Source organism: Phaenicophaeus curvirostris, chromosome 14 (genome assembly GCF_032191515.1).
Source record: "Phaenicophaeus curvirostris isolate KB17595 chromosome 14, BPBGC_Pcur_1.0, whole genome shotgun sequence".
In the NCBI taxonomy this organism is placed as follows: domain Eukaryota; kingdom Metazoa; phylum Chordata; class Aves; order Cuculiformes; family Cuculidae; genus Phaenicophaeus; species Phaenicophaeus curvirostris.
This window is the reverse complement of record NC_091405.1, coordinates 18,197,124-18,213,042: the sequence shown is the minus strand read 5'-3', so window position 1 is coordinate 18,213,042 and position 15,919 is coordinate 18,197,124. Positions and strand designations below refer to the sequence as shown.

At 52.2% G+C, this 15,919-nt stretch overlaps 3 protein-coding genes across 5 annotated transcripts in view; 2 read left to right on the top strand and 1 right to left on the bottom strand.

Moving 5' to 3' along the window:
* Positions 1–7,987, top strand: part of NFAT5 (nuclear factor of activated T cells 5) — a 64,872-nt gene extending 56,885 nt beyond the window's left edge. For both annotated transcript variants that reach the window (XM_069868725.1, XM_069868726.1), the window contains exon 14: positions 827–7,987. The gene's annotated coding sequence lies outside the window, so the exon portion shown is untranslated. The remainder of the gene's footprint in view (positions 1–826) is intronic.
* An 890-nt stretch (positions 7,988–8,877) lies between these two features.
* NOB1 (NIN1 (RPN12) binding protein 1 homolog) lies at positions 8,878–12,120 on the bottom strand. Its single transcript, XM_069868593.1, has 9 exons — positions 12,026–12,120; positions 11,736–11,868; positions 11,117–11,250; positions 10,975–11,046; positions 10,746–10,883; positions 10,404–10,613; positions 9,977–10,074; positions 9,716–9,860; positions 8,878–9,481 (listed from the first exon to the last, which is right to left on the bottom strand). Exons 1-9 carry the CDS (start codon positions 12,086–12,088, stop codon positions 9,212–9,214), a joined length of 1,263 nt encoding a protein of 420 aa, XP_069724694.1. The 5' UTR covers positions 12,089–12,120; the 3' UTR covers positions 8,878–9,211.
* Positions 12,121–12,225: 105 nt separating this feature from the next.
* The window catches only part of WWP2 (WW domain containing E3 ubiquitin protein ligase 2), a 41,443-nt gene continuing 37,749 nt past the window's right edge, over positions 12,226–15,919 (top strand). Inside the window, exons 1-2 of one of the 2 annotated variants that reach the window (XM_069868227.1) lie at positions 12,226–12,294; positions 15,228–15,311. In XM_069868227.1, coding sequence (XP_069724328.1) covers positions 12,255–12,294; positions 15,228–15,311 — 124 coding nt within the window. In that variant the 5' untranslated portion in view covers positions 12,226–12,254. Of the gene's footprint in view, positions 12,295–14,359; positions 14,539–15,227; positions 15,312–15,919 lie in introns of those variants that run through there. The other variant, XM_069868226.1, reaches the window with a different exon arrangement.

Here is a 15,919-nt window from a genome sequence, read left to right as displayed (position 1 = left end):
CTGCCGTGCGTACTTCCGTTCAATAAGTCTTTACTTCAGAGTGTGTCGCTGTGCTCTAAGAGATCAGCTAAAATACCAGTAGGGCTGAAATAATAATATAATCCCTGTGGCTAGAATGAAAAGTTACTGAAAACAGAGGTGAAACTTTGTATGAAACAGTTGGTTGAGACTGGGTCTTGTCATCCAGTTGCTGTATGATTTGTCACCTGCTGTTACGGTCGCATATCAGGAAGGAGAGCAGGTCACTGACAGCCGGGCAGATGAAAGCGTTAGGAAATATTGGCTGTGTTTAAAAACTGAAGGCTTATGGATTAGATAACCCCTGACGTCTGTACTATTCTGAAATTGCCCCTGGGTTACAAGAATGTAACGTGGAGACAAGTTTTGGTAGAATATAGTGGCTGTTGGGAGTGTGCTATGTGCTGGTGTTTGTACTGTGAGGTGCCAAAGGCAGCTGTTACTAGGAGACATTTTCCTCTGAGACCGTGCCTTTTTCAGAGAGGGGAAAGAGACTTCAACTACAAATGAGTGCCAAGAAGCCAGAGGACTCTGGAATCTAGTATTGTTCCCAGGGCATAACTTGACTGTAGTTAACTGTGGTGCCATCCTGAACCCCCCACAAGTTTCAGTTATGTGTTACGCTTAATTTCCTTAAAAAATGGAGGGGAGGGAGAGTAATTCTGGGTTATAATGCGTTCCGATACTCACTCTTAGCTTCATGTCTGTTGTGAAGGACACTTTAAAGATGAAGGAACTGCATAAAAGCAAGAGGATTGCTTTTGCTTGCAATACCTAACTTTTTTTGCTTGCTTGTTTTTTCTTGCAGAAATTCCATGAAGTAAAAAAAGTGACGATTTCCCAAATTCTCTCAGACCTTCCGGCTCGGGATTAGGTTGTGTGCAGCTGATTGCTTCTGTCAAAACGTAGCCCTCTTCTCTAAAGAGCACACGTATGGCCAATTGCAGCGTCTAGCACCTACGGCCACAGTATTTGGGATTTGTAGTGCCAATAATGCTGAAGAGCTATGCTTTGTCTTACTGGGGCTTGGGATTGTACTGCTACCAGATTCCTAAACCTCATTAACAGTGGGGAGCTCTTTGAATTTAAAGCATATCTGGTCAGTTATTATTGTTCTTAGAAGGTAACACACGTCACCACGTTTACTTTTGTTCCCTCCTCTTCCTTCTTCACATGCCCTGTTCTGACTAGAAAAGCTTGGGAAGCAGAAACATCAAATGCCTGTGCTGTGAGCCACGTCTCACAGCTCTCAGTAAGTGAAGGGATCGCGTGTTTTACAGTCGAGTGGGAGAGCTAATACTGCAATTTGTTAATTGCAGGAGGTGGCAATGAAAAATATTGGTAACTGTAATAAACAAGCAGAGAAATGCTTGCTGCTGTAGATAGCCAGAGGTGGGGGCTTCCCACCTGAGAATGTGATTAACGGTTTTCCATGTCTCTTATGTGTAACTGTACATAGAGCAAGGGTTCGGTGGCTCTAACAAAATGAAGAAATGAAGGGGAATGTTCAGTTAAATTTTGCTCTTAAAATCTTGTTCTCTAAAATACCTTCAGCTTGAAATGAACCTTCTGCCTGGCCGAGGAAAGAACCCCTCTGTGTCTCTCACTCTGTATGGGCTAGAACTCGGTAAAGCTGCATTGTCCGTTCTCAAACCAGCCTTCTCCCTTTCATTCTTCTCATGATTTTCCCTCTCCCTCCCTCAGTTTCATGTTGTGTTTTTAAAAACAACGTAAATATCCTCCTAGCTTTAAAGATCAGAAGCAGCTTTTAGGAGTCCGTGGCATTAAATTGCTTAGTCGGGAGAAGCTTTGACAAATAATCAAGGGTTAAGGAAAGAGGAAGCAATTTCTCCACCACCTTCTCAGTGCAGGAATCCCCCTGAACCAGTCGTTTTCCAGCTGTTACTGATACCAATCTTTCAGCTTGACTTTACTCCAAGTAGGGGGCAAATTACTTTATTTTAAGCATTCTTGAGAATTTCACTTCATCCTGAGCTATTGCATCTTTGTAGCATATTGAGCTCCTTGCAGTTTCGAAGTGACTTTTTAATTTAATACCAACAATCCCCAAGTCTGGTTCCTAGATCGTCATGTCTCAAATAAAACAGATATTGTCCGATGTTACAGAATGTAAAACCAACCCACTCCAGACCATGCAGTTGTATTGTGAGGCATGTGAATTTTTTGGGTGCTCCAACTATCCAGACGGTTTTGTGGTATCTCACTACAGCCTCTTTCAGATATTTGTTTCTTCTCCTTCCACACGTAGAAAGCTGTTGCTGCAGTTAGAGCCAAACAGCTGTCGTGTATGGCTATTATGCCTCGGTAGAGTGTAGTTGGTATCACGTCATTTTACATTTTTGTTATTTGAAATAACAAAGAATAGTCTGTAAATGGTTTTTAAGTTACTCGAGTCTGTTTACTGTGTGTTTTTTCCCTTAACTTGTGTGCTTAGTTGAGCCGTGTAGAGTTTTTGTTTGTTTTAATGGATTTTCCTGTTTGTCAGTCTGTCCTAACGTTCACTTTCTCTTTCTGTCTCTCTCTTTCTCTCTCTCATTGAGAGGCATTGAATTACGTTTTCAGTAGTAAGGCTTCTTGCCGATATGAAGGGAACTTTTCAGAAAGAGACCTGCTCTGGGTCATTTAATTTTGAATACAGTTTTCAATCGTTCAAGTTTTGGATGGTTTATATCTAATGTGTGTTTCATTTTTTTGGAAAGCTATATTTTGTATTTAGGAAATGGTATACTATTTTGCTATTTGTACTGAGTGAGTACATTGGCATAAATATAAAAATTTATATATATACATATATATAAAATATTCTTTTTTGCCACACATTTTTGTGGTAAATTTGTGAGTTTGTCTGATGTTCTACCACAACGTGGCGTCTGATAACAGTGGGGTGGGGTGGGGTTTGTTATGTCTTTATTGAGTATTTAAGTACTTTTTGCAACATAAATAACTTGTTCATCTCTCGCCATTCCATCGGGCAGTTTCTTGTTCCAGCTGGCTATGAGAAGCTTCGCTGTGTGTGTCGATGTGTCTGTCACTCAGCAATACGACCTAGTAAGGAAACCCGTAGGCATTTAGGCGTATATACAATACTGGGGTTTCATTCAGAATGAGCCATTCAGCTTTTATCCACTATCATTGTCTATTTAATATTTTATTATTAGCGCCTCTGTGTTTTAACTCTTAATTTATGATTATGCTAAAATGTTTAAAATTTTAATCACGATAAAAAGAATTCCCTGCTTCATAATGTCCAGAGCTGCTTTATAACCCTGAACTGTACTTTCTTTCTGTGATTACTTTTCTTTTTCGTAAGACAAAATATTAACAAAATCCTCTTACGGTTCATGACATGAGAACAGCGATCCTGCAGCATTGACTAAATAGGAAGCTTTGTTAGAAGACTGAGAATTATGGACCGAAACAACTTCCAGACGGTTGTGGAAGTCGATAGCCAGTTATTTTAAAACAAACCGGTGGCTTTTGCAGGATCGCAATCCCAGGACAAACTGCTGGGTGTCACCTGGGGCCTTCATACACAGAAGAAGTAATAGGAATGAGAAATTCACTCGTGTGCTGCTTCAATTCGTTGTGTCGTTCCAAAGGGGTGTATCCTTACGTTGAAGTGCTGTTGGTCAGTGCCAAGTCACTGGGGACCAATTCTCCATTTATAACAAGATGGGTGTCCAAAAGAGAACTTGACTGCTACAGCTCCAGGGGAAGGGTGTGGTTGAATCGCGTGCGTATTTTAGGTCGCTTATGAAAAGAGAAAAACAAATATAAAAATAAATAGATTTAAAAAAAAAGGGCTGTGCTATCACATTTTTACTTCTGGATAACACCTTTCTTTTCTTGTGTTAAATTACCTTGTTCATTTTAGGTCAGTGCTTAAACGTACAACACTTTGAACATGTGATTTGGTTACAAAAAGTATTTGTCTGAGGAATGGAGAGCTTGCTCAGCGGTTGATGAGTGCTGGAACGGCTGCTCGGAGACAGCTGTTACGGAGGATAAAGAGGTTTGATAAGCCAATAAAGAGCTTAAAGGTGGCTGCAGGATTTCATGGCAGAAAGATCCAAACAGCGTGAGCCACATCTGGATTTTAATCAGAGTCCTGAACGTTTACTTACATGATTTAAGCAGTTGTTACTGATAATTGGAGCTTACTCTGCTTTTGGTGTTTTATTCGTACGGTGACTCCCCTGCTCGCTCGCACGGGTGTGACTGTTAGTGGTGAGCAGACAGCGCTGCCTGCAGAGCTGAGGGGGTGACATCAGTTCCACTCCGTTTTGATTTGAAAGTTAGAAGATACTGACTCAATAAGCTCTGTAAATTTAAAGTTCTTGACGTTGTTATAAAGCAGAAGTTACTGTCACATCCGCAGAGCGGCAATTAAACATAGGAGATATTACTAGGTGAAGAATGCTGAACTGCAGAGCTGCCTTGCTGGGATGAGTTTCCTTTGCGGTGTTTTTTCTCACTCTTAAAGAAGCGTTTAAGCTGATCCTGCATGTGAAGGGAGGGGGACCTGCTCATCCCAGCTGTTAATATATATATATAAAAACAAACGTGAATAACACCCCACAAAGTTATTAGCTGAACGTCACTGGCAGGAAGTTATTGGAGGTTTGTGCTTCATGAGCAGGTCTGTGTTCTGTTATTAATTGCCTCCTCGCTGCCTGCTCTTTCAGCAGTTCTTCAAGCCAAATGCTTTGCTGTTGTTGTAACAGAAAAATAGTTCAAGAAATAATTTCAGCCTTGCTGTTCCGAAGTAGATATTTGATCGCCAACTACTTTATTATTTTTGATTACTGACAGGGCGTGTACTTCCTCTTTAGTTTTAAGGTAAAGCGTGAACAGTTCAGTGTTTGTTACTTTGGCAGGTTTTTGTACTGCAAATACTGAGTTTGGGCAGCTGTTTCAGTGGACATTCCTCTAATTGAGAGAAGTTGAACTTTGTTTTTTTAAAGCATTTGTTGTGATTGAGTGTAGTTTCTAAAAAGAAAACTTGTTATTGGACTAAAGAAGCTACAGGTGGTTCCCCCCAGGGGGCTGTGTGTGCATGGCACGGGCATTAAAGGTTAGAACAGGGGCTGCCTCACCCCTGGAGGTGTTCAACGTCAGGTTGGACGGGGCTTGGCGCAGCCTGATGCGGTGGGAGGTGTCCCTGCACATGGCAAGGACTGGAACTGGGTGGGTTTAAGGTCCCTTTCAATCCAAACCATTCTAGGATTCTATGAATTTTCAGTTTTTGCATCCCATGCCTCTGTGTGACAAACTGTTGGGTTGCTTTTTCAGGGTCATTACAGGATAGGGTACAAGGGATTACAGACTTCAGCTGAGTGATAGAAGCAAGAATGAGAAGGAATTGCTTTGCATGCTCTGAGCTACACGTTGGAGGTGGAAGGTAATGAGAAATATTCATCACTGCTTACTTCTTGTAAGTGCACAATTTATTTTCAAGGAATATGTGCATTTTATGTCCCAGAACTGGTGGCAGCTCTATTTTAGAAGTGAAAAGGGAACAGGTACCAAGTTGCTTTGTTTGGGGTTTTTGTTTAAATTTGGAGTAGTCCTTTGAGATAGGTCGTGATAACCTCGTGTTCACACGGAGCCCAGTTGCGTGTGACAGTAGCACCTGGGCAGACAAACAGGGGTGTCTGTCCGTGCGCCCTGTGAGCTGGGCATGGAGCACAGAGCATCCCTGCTGGAAATGTGATGTAGTGTGGAGATACAAGGAAAAAGGCATTGGCAGAGAAACTCCTGTAAATGTGTACTTGTTAAATTCTGTTTGAGTGTGGGGTTACACAGGAGGGGAGGCTTTTCCTTTTTTATCACCTGTATAGGTGTGTAAATACGCAGTGCCTGTATATTCTGGGGTTATATATATGTATATAGAGGAGCCGTATATCTATTACATATAAATAATTAGTAGACACATGCATAGAATACTGTTATATTTACATTTTTATATATTACTTTTCCTTAGTATGAGGTTATTTACCGAGGGTTTTGTAGTAACTCATTAATTGTTGTATAAACCCCTTTCCGTTGTACCTGTGGCACTGTTGGTTGTGTTGCTCCAGAACCTTGCTCTGCTTGTGAAAGTTGCCCATATCCACGGCTTTGAAACGGCGTACACTTTTGTATTTTTATATATTTTTATTAAGAACTGCAGATGTGTTGTTAGAACTGCCAGCCTTGGGTCAGAGCTGCCCGCTGGGTGGGCTTGGCAAGCGCAGGAGCTTCCCACATTCATGGGCTCCCCCGCCAGCTTCCCTCTCGTGACTCTGGGACCTTTTCCGTTCTCAGTCTCCCAGCAGCTTGTGCCAGAAGCTTAACCTGTTGTTCCTCTACCCTCAAGTCTGATAAAGGCAGGCATCTTCAGTCTTTTGGTTTTACTGACTTAGTACTGCAGCAGCCACTCTCTAGAAACTCTCTCCTTCCAAGCTGGTGGAAGCTCTCCCTGGTTTCCAATCACAAGGAACCCTGCCCCAACTCGCACCAATTCTTACAGAGGGTGAGAAATGAAGCTAAGAGAAATCCAGGTCATAAAATCGATAGCGTGTATTTTGTCCACAACTCCTCCTCCCAGATCAGGTGTGTTCCATGGTGTTTGACAGGAGGTTGAGCCTGAGAACAGGCTTTATCAAAGCACGTTGGCCAAAGCAAATGTCCTTATTCCTTCTCCTCAAGCCATCAGTTTGCAGGTCCCATCTCCCTTTTTTCCAGAGGTCTGTAACTTTTGCTGTTATGGTTCATGAAATTGTCTCCTAACGTTCAGGTGTGTTGGGACAAGGGTGAGGGATCCGAGGAGTCCCCTCGCTGCTGCTCTGCAGGTGCTTGGGTCAGACCCCAGCTGCAGCCCTATGAAATGTGTCAGTGGGGTGCGTCTGCACCGGGATTCAGAGCAGGGTCCTGTGTCCAGGTCATGTAAATGGCCTTGCTTCTCTTTAGTCTCTAAACTGGAGCGAGTCCAGAGAAGAGTGAGGAAGCTGGTGAAGAGGAGGCTGAGGGGTGACCTCATTGTGCTCTACAACTACCTGAAAGGAGGTTGTGGAGAGGAGGGAGCTGGGCTCTTCTCCCAAGTGATGGGGGACAGGATGAGAGGGAATGGCCTCAAGCTCTGCCAGGGGAGGTTTAATCTGGACATTAGGAAAAAATTTTTTACAGAAAGGATCATTGGGCACTGGCAGAGGCTGCCCAGGGAGGTGGTTGAGTCACCTTCCCTGGAGGGATTTAAGGGACGAGTGGACAAGGCACTGAGGGGCATGGTTTAGTATTTGATAAAAATGGTTGGACTCGATGATCCGGTGGGTCTTTTCCAACCTGGTGATTCTGTGAACTGTCCCTCTCTGGGTCAGGGAAGGTCTGGTCTGAGTGCCCTCTGTGCAGGTGGCACCCATGTGGGAGGCTCCCTTCTCAAAGGAGAGGGAGGGGCCCGTCTGTTCCTCTATCCTGCTTAGGCAGATCACAGTATTCCTGAAGTTTTTATTCTGGATCCTCTTTGTAACAAGGCGAGTGGAAATATTTACGTGTGAGCTCATGATGAATGAGTTAAGCTCCAAAAAAACCTGAGAGCAGAGCTCTCTACCTGTTAGTGGCTGCACCTTGGAGTGTTTTCCTACCTTTCTGCCATGTGTTCCTGGCACGCACTCATGGACCGCTGAGCTGCCTCCAGTGTCCTGCAACGTGAAAGTAGCACCAGATATTCCTTTGTGCATTTCTGTGTAGATGGCTTTCGTAGCTGGGGTTCTCGAAGCACTGATACCTGGTGTTTTCAGTTTGTTCTCTGAGGGGATATTTCATTTGCATCGTATGTTTTTAGCTCTCCTGTGATAACTTGTTGAATATTAAAAAATAAAAATATTTTGCTTCTATTGGGATATTTGTATACTCGCAACTATATTTCTGTAAACAGCTGCAGTCAAGAATAAAACAATGAAAGTTTTCATTTTGCAGTGTAAAGTCTTGTTGTGTTTTTTTCCAGGGCATCTTCTCTTTGCTGGGAGAAAGTGCCGACTCTTCAGTGCCGCGTCGGCCCCTCGGAACCATCTGGCGCTCGGGGCAGGAATACGGGGAAGGCAGAGCCCACAATGGTTTGTGCCTGTGCTGCTCCCACGGGAGTCTTTGTACACTGTTGTGTGTGCACTTTTTAAAACAAATTGCACTGTTTCTGTTTTTTTTTTTTGTGGTGTTAAATCCAAAGTCACCACCTTTACCATCCAAACCCCAGCCTGCAAATTCCAGAGTGTTCAGAGAAATCATTTCACAGTCTACCTGAAGCCAGGTTGTGTCCTGAGGGGGGTGTGGGTGCCTCCCCAAGATGGGCTGGGGCGTGGTTGTCTGAGGAAGGTGATGCCAGAAGCCCTGAGCTGAGATGACTGGATTTAACCTCTTCTCCTGAAGAATTGGCACAGTCCCACTTAGCTGCATCTTTGCAGAGGGGCGGCCCTGGCCCAGGTTGCCCAGGGAAAAGTGGTGGCTGCCCCATCCCTGGAGGGGTTCAAGGCCAGGCTGGATGGGGCTGGGAGCCCCTGATCCAGTGGGAGGGGTCCCTGCCCAGGGCAGGGGTGGGACTGGATGGGCTGCAAGATCCCTTCTGACCCAAACTATGATCAATCTGAAAGGTGCTGCTCAAACACTCACTGCCTGGAGCATCAACCACTGCGAGGTCAGATGCGGCTGTGCTGCAGACATTCATTATCCACCTCCTCGTTTGTGCCATGTAACAGAAAAAAACACCCTGAGCAAACCCCCCTCTTCCTCTTGAGGCTCAGAGGACGGCACACCCCAGCCCTAAGCTTGGCACCTGCAGCTACACAAACACTATGGAGTCACAGCGCTAAGGGTTTTTGTGTTTATTAGCAACACAGCCACTGCCTGGGGGTCCAGGGGGCTGAGCAGGGCAGCCACTGCCTCACCCAGCTCCGCCAGGATCAGGTACATCAGCCCCAGTCAGAGCCTCCCCAAACCTGACAACTCGTGCCTGCTCTCACGGCTGCTCTTGAGAAGCGTGGAAATAAAGGCTGGGTCCCTGCCCAGGACGGCTGCCTTTGAAAGGGCGCTGGAAAGGCCTCGCGAGCCCTGAGCCATCAGGCAGGAACACGCAACCCCCGAGCGGACACAGACAGTCCTTGGCTTGCAGCACCGGCCGCATGGGGCCTTGTCCCACCCTTTACCTCCTTTTCACGAACTTCTTTGTCACGGCGTTGGGGTTCAGGCGCCTCCTGCCAGCGCCCAGGGCCGCGTCCCGGATTTGCAGGTTGGCCGCGCGGCTGTAGATGTCATTCTCCACAAAGGGCGAGACCCCGGCCACGTAGTCTGGGTCAAAGACGTTGGTCTTCTGCCTGGCCTTGCGGGATAGTCGCTGCTGCGGGAAGGGCTGGTCCTCCACCAGGTGAGGGTTGTTGGCGTGCTTCCCTCCTCTCGGGGCTGGCAGCGGGTACTGCCAAGAGAAAAGCAATCGCTCAGCTTACTTCAGGGGTAACTCTTGCTCAAAGGGATTTGAAGATCACTGGAAGCATCTGGAGAACTGAGCAAATAAAGCCCGAAAGCCCCGGTGTCGAGTGGAAGATCTGGAGGATGATCACAGCTTTGCTTTGATTCCCGTCTGCCCACGGTTCCCTCCAACCCAGAGGCTGCTGGCCAGGACCTCGTCCCAGCACAGGCCGCTACTCACCCTGAGCCCTCGGGGGTTCAGCACCTTGGGGTTGCAGGAGAAATGCATGTGGAGGCTCCCATCATCGCTGACGCTCACGGCGACCTTCTTCAGGGTCTTGTTACCACAATGAGGACAGAAAACCTTGGTCATGTCTGAAGTAGTCCTGCAGGACAGGGACAGAGGGAGTTTACAGTGGTACAGAAGCTTAGCCCACGAGCCGGAGCACCCACCCAGCCCCCAGCAGCACCGCTTGCCCCTGCTGTGTGTGCGCTTGCTCACTTGAAGCAGCCGTGGCAGCGGAGGATGTAGCTGCGGGCCTGGCGGATCAGCATGCCGTTCACTGCCAGCACGTGGAGGCCCATCTGCAGCAGCACGTTCTGCAATGAGGAGGGAGACAGGAGGATATCGTGAGCTGGGACAATCAGAAGCTTTAAATGGGGTTTGCCAACCCAGGCCCCGAGAGGCTGACAGAAAGGGAGACATCTGTGATGGACAGAACTGGCTGCTTCTAAGCTAAAAGGAGCTGTCACACAGCTGGTCCCATCCTGCCCCAGGGACTCAGCAGCGCGTTCCTCTCTCTCGGTGCGCTGGCTTAACCAGCCTAGAAGTCTGAGTAATCTGCGAATCTGCCCCTCGGTGCACCCTGCCAGTCCCCGTGCTCCTGAGGCTGGAGCAGGCCCCGTGCAGGGCAGCAGCCGGCACCCACCTGCATGGCAAAGTCAGTGGTGACGCAGCCGACCTGGACACCGACGGGAGCTGTGTCACGGTGCCCCGAGTCCTGCTGCACCTGCTTGAGGTTGCTGGGTGTTATCCAACCCTCGTCATCACTCTCCTCCTCGTCCTCCTCTTCCCCAGCACTGGCCTCATCCTCAGAGTTCCGGTGTTCCTCTGGGCTAACGGAGACGGCTTGAGCTTTCTGTGGTGAAGGAGACATTCGGCTGTGGCTCACGCAGCATGCCTGGTGCAGGCCAGCACTGCCCAGAGAAGTCAGAAAAAGCCAGAGACCAGGGCAATATGGACAGAGAGGAGAGGAGGCTCTGGGTCTCACCAGCAGCTCTTGCAGCTCCTCCTCAATGCTGGGCAGGGGGGCTCGCCAGTAAAGAAAGGAGCTGAACTCGTCACTCTCGGACAGAACCGTGCTTCTCTCAGGGCTGGGGTGACGCTGGCCCTTCCCCGGGCGCTTGTGCTGTGGGGGGACACAGGCCCTGGGGTTCCTCGCCTGCAGACTCCGTGGGGCTGTACCCTGTGGCCTGAGGGGCTGTGTCCCCGTCCCTTACCTTGGTGGGCAGGTGGAAACCGGCAAGGTGCAGGGGCGCCTCGGGGTGCTGCGGGGTGGAGCTGAGCCGCACCTGGGGGAGCAGCGCGGAGGTCGTGGGGCAGCCCAGGCGCTGGGCCCCCGTCCCTGGGGCTGGGCCCTACCTTGTCGGGGGGCTCCCAGCGGAGGCCGCCGGGGCCATCGGTCTCGGCCTGCAGCTGGCAGGTGAGGGCCAGCACCTGGAGGTCAGCGGCCGAGAGGCTGGGGTAGTCCCCGGTCTTCTTGGAGAAGTCAGTCACTGTGGGGCAGGGAATCACAGAATCCTTTGGCTGGAAAAGACCTTTGCGACCACAGAGTCCAACCGCACCCGTCCACCACTGAACTATCTCTGCGCACCTCATCTGCCCGTCTCTTAAACCCCTCCCGGGACGGGGACACCATCCTCAGGCTCCGCCAGTGCCTGAGAACCCTTTCCATGAAGTAATATTCCCTAATATCCAATCTCAACTTCCCACGGCACAAGGTGAGGCCGTTTCCTCTCATTCTACTTGGAAGAACAGACTAACACCCACCTCACCACAACCTCCTTTCCAGGGGCTGCAGAAAGCGGTGAGTTCTCCCCTCAGCCTCCTCCGGGCTCAACAGCCCCAGGTCCCTCAGCCCCTCCCAGAACCCCTGTGCTCCAGCCCCTCGCTGTCCTCCCTAGCGCGCCGGCCCGTGCCCGCAGGCCGCTCTCTGCCCGGGGCGGGCGGGCACCGGCGGGGACGGCCCCGCGCTGCTCACCGAGGCGCAGGAGCTCGGGCCGCGGGCGGCGCAGGTGCAGCTGGCAGGGCAGGGCGGCCAGGCGGCGGCGAGTCGGCCGGTCGCGGATCTCGGCCAGCACCTCGGGCACGGTGTACAGGTTCTGCGCGATGTCCTAGAGGCAGCGCCGTCAGACCGGGACCGCTTACCCCCACAGCTCCCGAGCCCGGTCCCTCCGGCTCCCCTGCGCCTCCCCGGGCCCGGTACCCCGCTGGATCCCCGCGCTTCCCCTGGTCCGCGCCCCGCCCCGGTCCCTGTGGCCCCCCCGGTACCTGCAGCGGGGCCGCGCTGAGGAAGGCCCCGGCGTCCGCCACAACGTGCTCCACGCGCGCCATGTCCGCGCCTACCGGAAGGCGCTGCCCGCGCCGCGGTGCCTGACGGGAGTTGTAGTCCTACGAGCCGGGAAGCCGCCCTCTCCGTGCCGCGATGCCTGCCGGGAACTGTAGTCCCGGCTTCCGGACGCGCGTCCCGGCCGGCGCGGTCAGGTGACGGCGCGGTCACATGACGGCGGGCGCTGGAGCCGGAAGCGGAGCGGGAGCCGGTAACTCGGGACGGGGGCCGGGACGGGGGTAGGCCGGGATCTGTCCCCCCCTCGCTCTGTCCCCCCTCATCCCCTCGGTCCTCTCGCTCTCTTCCCTCTCCCTCAGTCCCCTCGCTCTGTCCCCCAGCCCTCAGTCCCCTCGCGCTCTTCCCGCCGCCTCGATCCCCTCGCGCTCTTCCCGCCCTCTTGTCCCCTCGCGCTCTTCCCGCCCCCTCGGCCCCCTCGCTCTGTCCCCTTTCCCCTCTCCCTGCCCGGTTCCGTGGCCCCTGTGATGGGGGGTGAGGGTGCCCGGCTCCTGGGGGCCGAAGCTGGGCCCAGACACCCCCGTGGCAGCTGGGGCGGGGAGGCCGTGACCGTAGGGAGAGGAGGGGAGCTGTGTGGTGAGGGAGCGCCCTGGGCTCACACCGGTCACGGGCCCCGTGGGAAGGGCTGTGGGCTGTGAACGGAGCGTGCGGGAGCGGGGAAGGGGTGATCCGAGAGGAGAGCGGTGCCTGAGGAACAGGGCTGCGCACAGAGGGGTTTGCTGAGAGGTTTTTAACGTGGTTAGGGCCGTTAAACTAAGTGAGGGTGAGGCTTTTGTGGGGTGCTCAGCAGGGTCTGTGAGTACAGGATGCAGCAGGAACTGAGGTGGTAGGACTGAGGGGAAATGGCTACAAATCAGTGAGGGGAATATTTAGATTAGGCATTAGGAAGAATTTCTTCATGATGAGGGTGGTGAGCACCTGGCACAGGTTGCTCAGAGAACCTGTGGCTGCTCCATCCCTGGAGGTGTTCAAGGCCAGGTTGGATGGGGCTTGGAGCCCCTGATCCAGTGGCAGAGGGGTCAGAACTGGATGATCTTTAGTGTCCCTTCCAACCCAAATGATTCTGTGATTAATGAACCCCAAATCATCTTCTCCGGTGGAGCTGATGTTACCGTGGGGGATGGTGGGAGAAGAGGGAAAGCGGCACCCATGGCTGCGAGGGAGGCCCAGGGCTGAGAGCCTTGGCTCTCACCGCAGTGACCTGGGGGATACGGGTCGCTAATGCTGGTGCAGGAGAACCCAAAGGATGAGCTGGTGCAGGAGGAGCACACGTGCCGGCTGTTTCCTGTGGGCCTGCTTAATGACACTAATGAAATAAGTGGTGATGTGGAGCTGGGGAGTCATAACAAACATGAGGAATAACAATATCCTAGGGGAAGACCAGGGCAATCTGTGGGCCAGGGTATTTGGAGCAGGAGTGACTGCAGTGGAAGCAAGTACAGTTAAGTCTTATGGAAGAACCTCCCTCCATAAGTCAGCTCCCCCCTACCAGTGAGGAGGATGAGATGGGCCTGTGTTAGAGCGCCTCCAGCCACCAGCTGAGGTCGCTGAGGCAGCAGCAAGTCTGGTACCAAATGAAGTTTTCCAGGCAGGACTGGGGGTCGTACAAGGCACCTGTGAAGTCTGGACTGAGCACGGAGTGTCGGGAGGGTTTGCTGTGCTGAGAGGGGTGAGGTTGCATGGGGCTGTCACAGAGAAGGGAGTGGAGACTCTGGTTCATGAAACGGGCATTAAAAGGGACCTGGCTTGGAGATGGAGCTTGTTGAGGTCTAATGAGGAGGTGAGGAGAGGGCAGGGAAGAGAGAGACTCCTGCATGGGAGGGGAGGTGGCAGGGCTGAGCTGCTGGAGATGCACTTCTTGTCTTTCCTTATTTTCCCCCTCCTGATCCGGGAAGGGAGAGGTTGGCAGCCACTCTGGTCTAGGACCAAACAGGAAGGGTGCTCTTGGCCTCAGTGGCTTGTGAGGAGGATCAGGTCTGACTTTGTCTGAGTCCTCGTTGCTGCCCCAGGAGATGGGATTGAGACTGCCCTGCTCCTTTGTGGGCTTGTGCAGCAGAGATCCTCTGGTCCATGACCTTGACACCCACTGCAGGTGACCGCATCCTCTCCAGCTCCTCTGCCTGGGAAATGCAGAGAGGAGAACTGCTGCCAACGGGCTTAGGAGGCCGGTGTGAGTCGATAGCTGACTCTGTGGTCCCAGACTGAGCACCTCGTGCTTCTGCGTGATGCGTGATCTCATCCTTCTACTTTGTGGTCAGGCGTTTCGGCAGAAGCGCCCAGCCACGTGTTCTGCCAGCATCCCTGGGCGTTACAGCTCGTGTCCTTCCTGCATATTCCCCTGTTCCCAGTGGGTGACTCCGGGGGAAAGCTGCAGCAGAAGGAGCAGGGGGGAGCACTATGCCTGTGGTGACAGTGACTGGCGCTGGAGAGCAAGGAAGTGGTGAGCGCTTGGGGGAGTGGAAGCCTGGGCTCGTAGCTTGCTCTGCAGTGTGATCCTGCTCTGTGTTAAGGGCAGCTGTGGTCCTCGTCTCCTGCGTGGTGTGTTAGGGTAGACGGGACTGATTTTTCTGTGTGATTTTGCTGCCAGAGAGAGACTTGGAGTGTCCTTGAGAGATGTGACTGCTTCCCCTTACAGTGATCAGACCTTCCTCTATTCTGCCCATGTCACCACCTTGTCCTTTCCGAGGGATTCCTTGTGCCATAGCCATGCAGGCTGCTTGGCAGCAAGACAGTGGATCTGCTGGAGGCTTTGGGGACTGCTCTGGCCTGTGCAGTGACCTTTGGGTGAGCTGCAGCTGCCCAAATCAAGTGTTGGGGGACTGAGTGTTGCCCAGCTTGGCTCAGATCTCTTCAGGCCATGGTGGTGATGTTGAAGGGGAGTTTCTCTCCCTAGGGCACAGCGTTGCCATTGCCTGCAGTGCAGAGCTGGTTTATCAGAAGTGAGAGGGAACCTGTGTTCACTGAGGATATGCCTGTCCATTGCCAAGTCTCCTTGTTGTGTGGGTCACTTACAGTAGCAGCCAGGCCGCTTTTGGGTGCAGAGGGGCTGACCTGGGACTCCAGTGCAGCCCTGGCATCCTCTGTGTGGCGGTTGTGATCCTGAGGTGTCTCCTCTCTCTCTGCTTCCAGCTGGGGGTGATGCCATGGCCGCTGCGAGCTCCAGCAGGGCCAGAGCCGGGCAGCCCTGCGAGAAGTCCCAGCTCTCCGTGAAAGGTGAGTCGTGCCGCGTCCTCGCAGCAGGGAATACGGGTGTTGGGTGCCTCTGGTCCTCTGCCTGCACACGGGCTGGGAGACCTGCGGGGGAGCAGGGACTGGGCAAGAGCAGCACTGCCCTGCGTCCCACGGGTGCCCAGGGAAGCGGAGCAGCTGTCAGCCGGCCTCTGCCGCCTCCTCTCCCCGCCTGCCGTCGGGATGTGGCTCTCTGGCCGCGAGGTGGCTCCCGAAGCCTGGAGCTGTGTCCTCTGGAGCTGCGTCCCCGGGGCAGCCCCAGCGCAGGGCGCTGCCAGCCTGGTGGGTGCTTCTGCCCAATGACTCTGACAGAGGCCCCTTTCCTCACCCTTCCCCACAAGCCCTGGCACAGAGCAGTGTCTGTGGGGACTGTGGCGCTCCTGCAGCCTTCAGGTGTGAGGCTGAGGCAGGGGTGAAGCTGGGGACACGCAGTGACGGGAGCTCCTGGGTGCGGCCATTGCTGCCATCAGGACAATTGCTTCTCGCTCCCCCTCTCAAGCAGTTTGACTCCATGGTGCCTCGTGGCACTCTGAGCTGGCAGGGATGGGATGTGTGTGTGTATGGGGCAGGGGACGAGGTCTCCTGTGTGGCTG

Bases quoted from the DNA above. Each gene is read 5' to 3' on its own strand.
- NOB1 (XM_069868593.1), bottom strand. From the start codon at position 12,088: ATGGCGCGCGTGGAGCACGTTGTGGCGGACGCCGGGGCCTTCCTCAGC. The intron at 11,869-12,025 runs GTACCGGGGGGG...CGCTGCCTCTAG, and splicing joins TCAGCGCGGCCCCGCTGCAG to GACATCGCGCAGAACCTGTA. The intron at 11,047-11,116 runs GTAGGGCCCAGC...CTGCTCCCCCAG, and splicing joins GCTGGGAGCCCCCCGACAAG to GTGCGGCTCAGCTCCACCCC.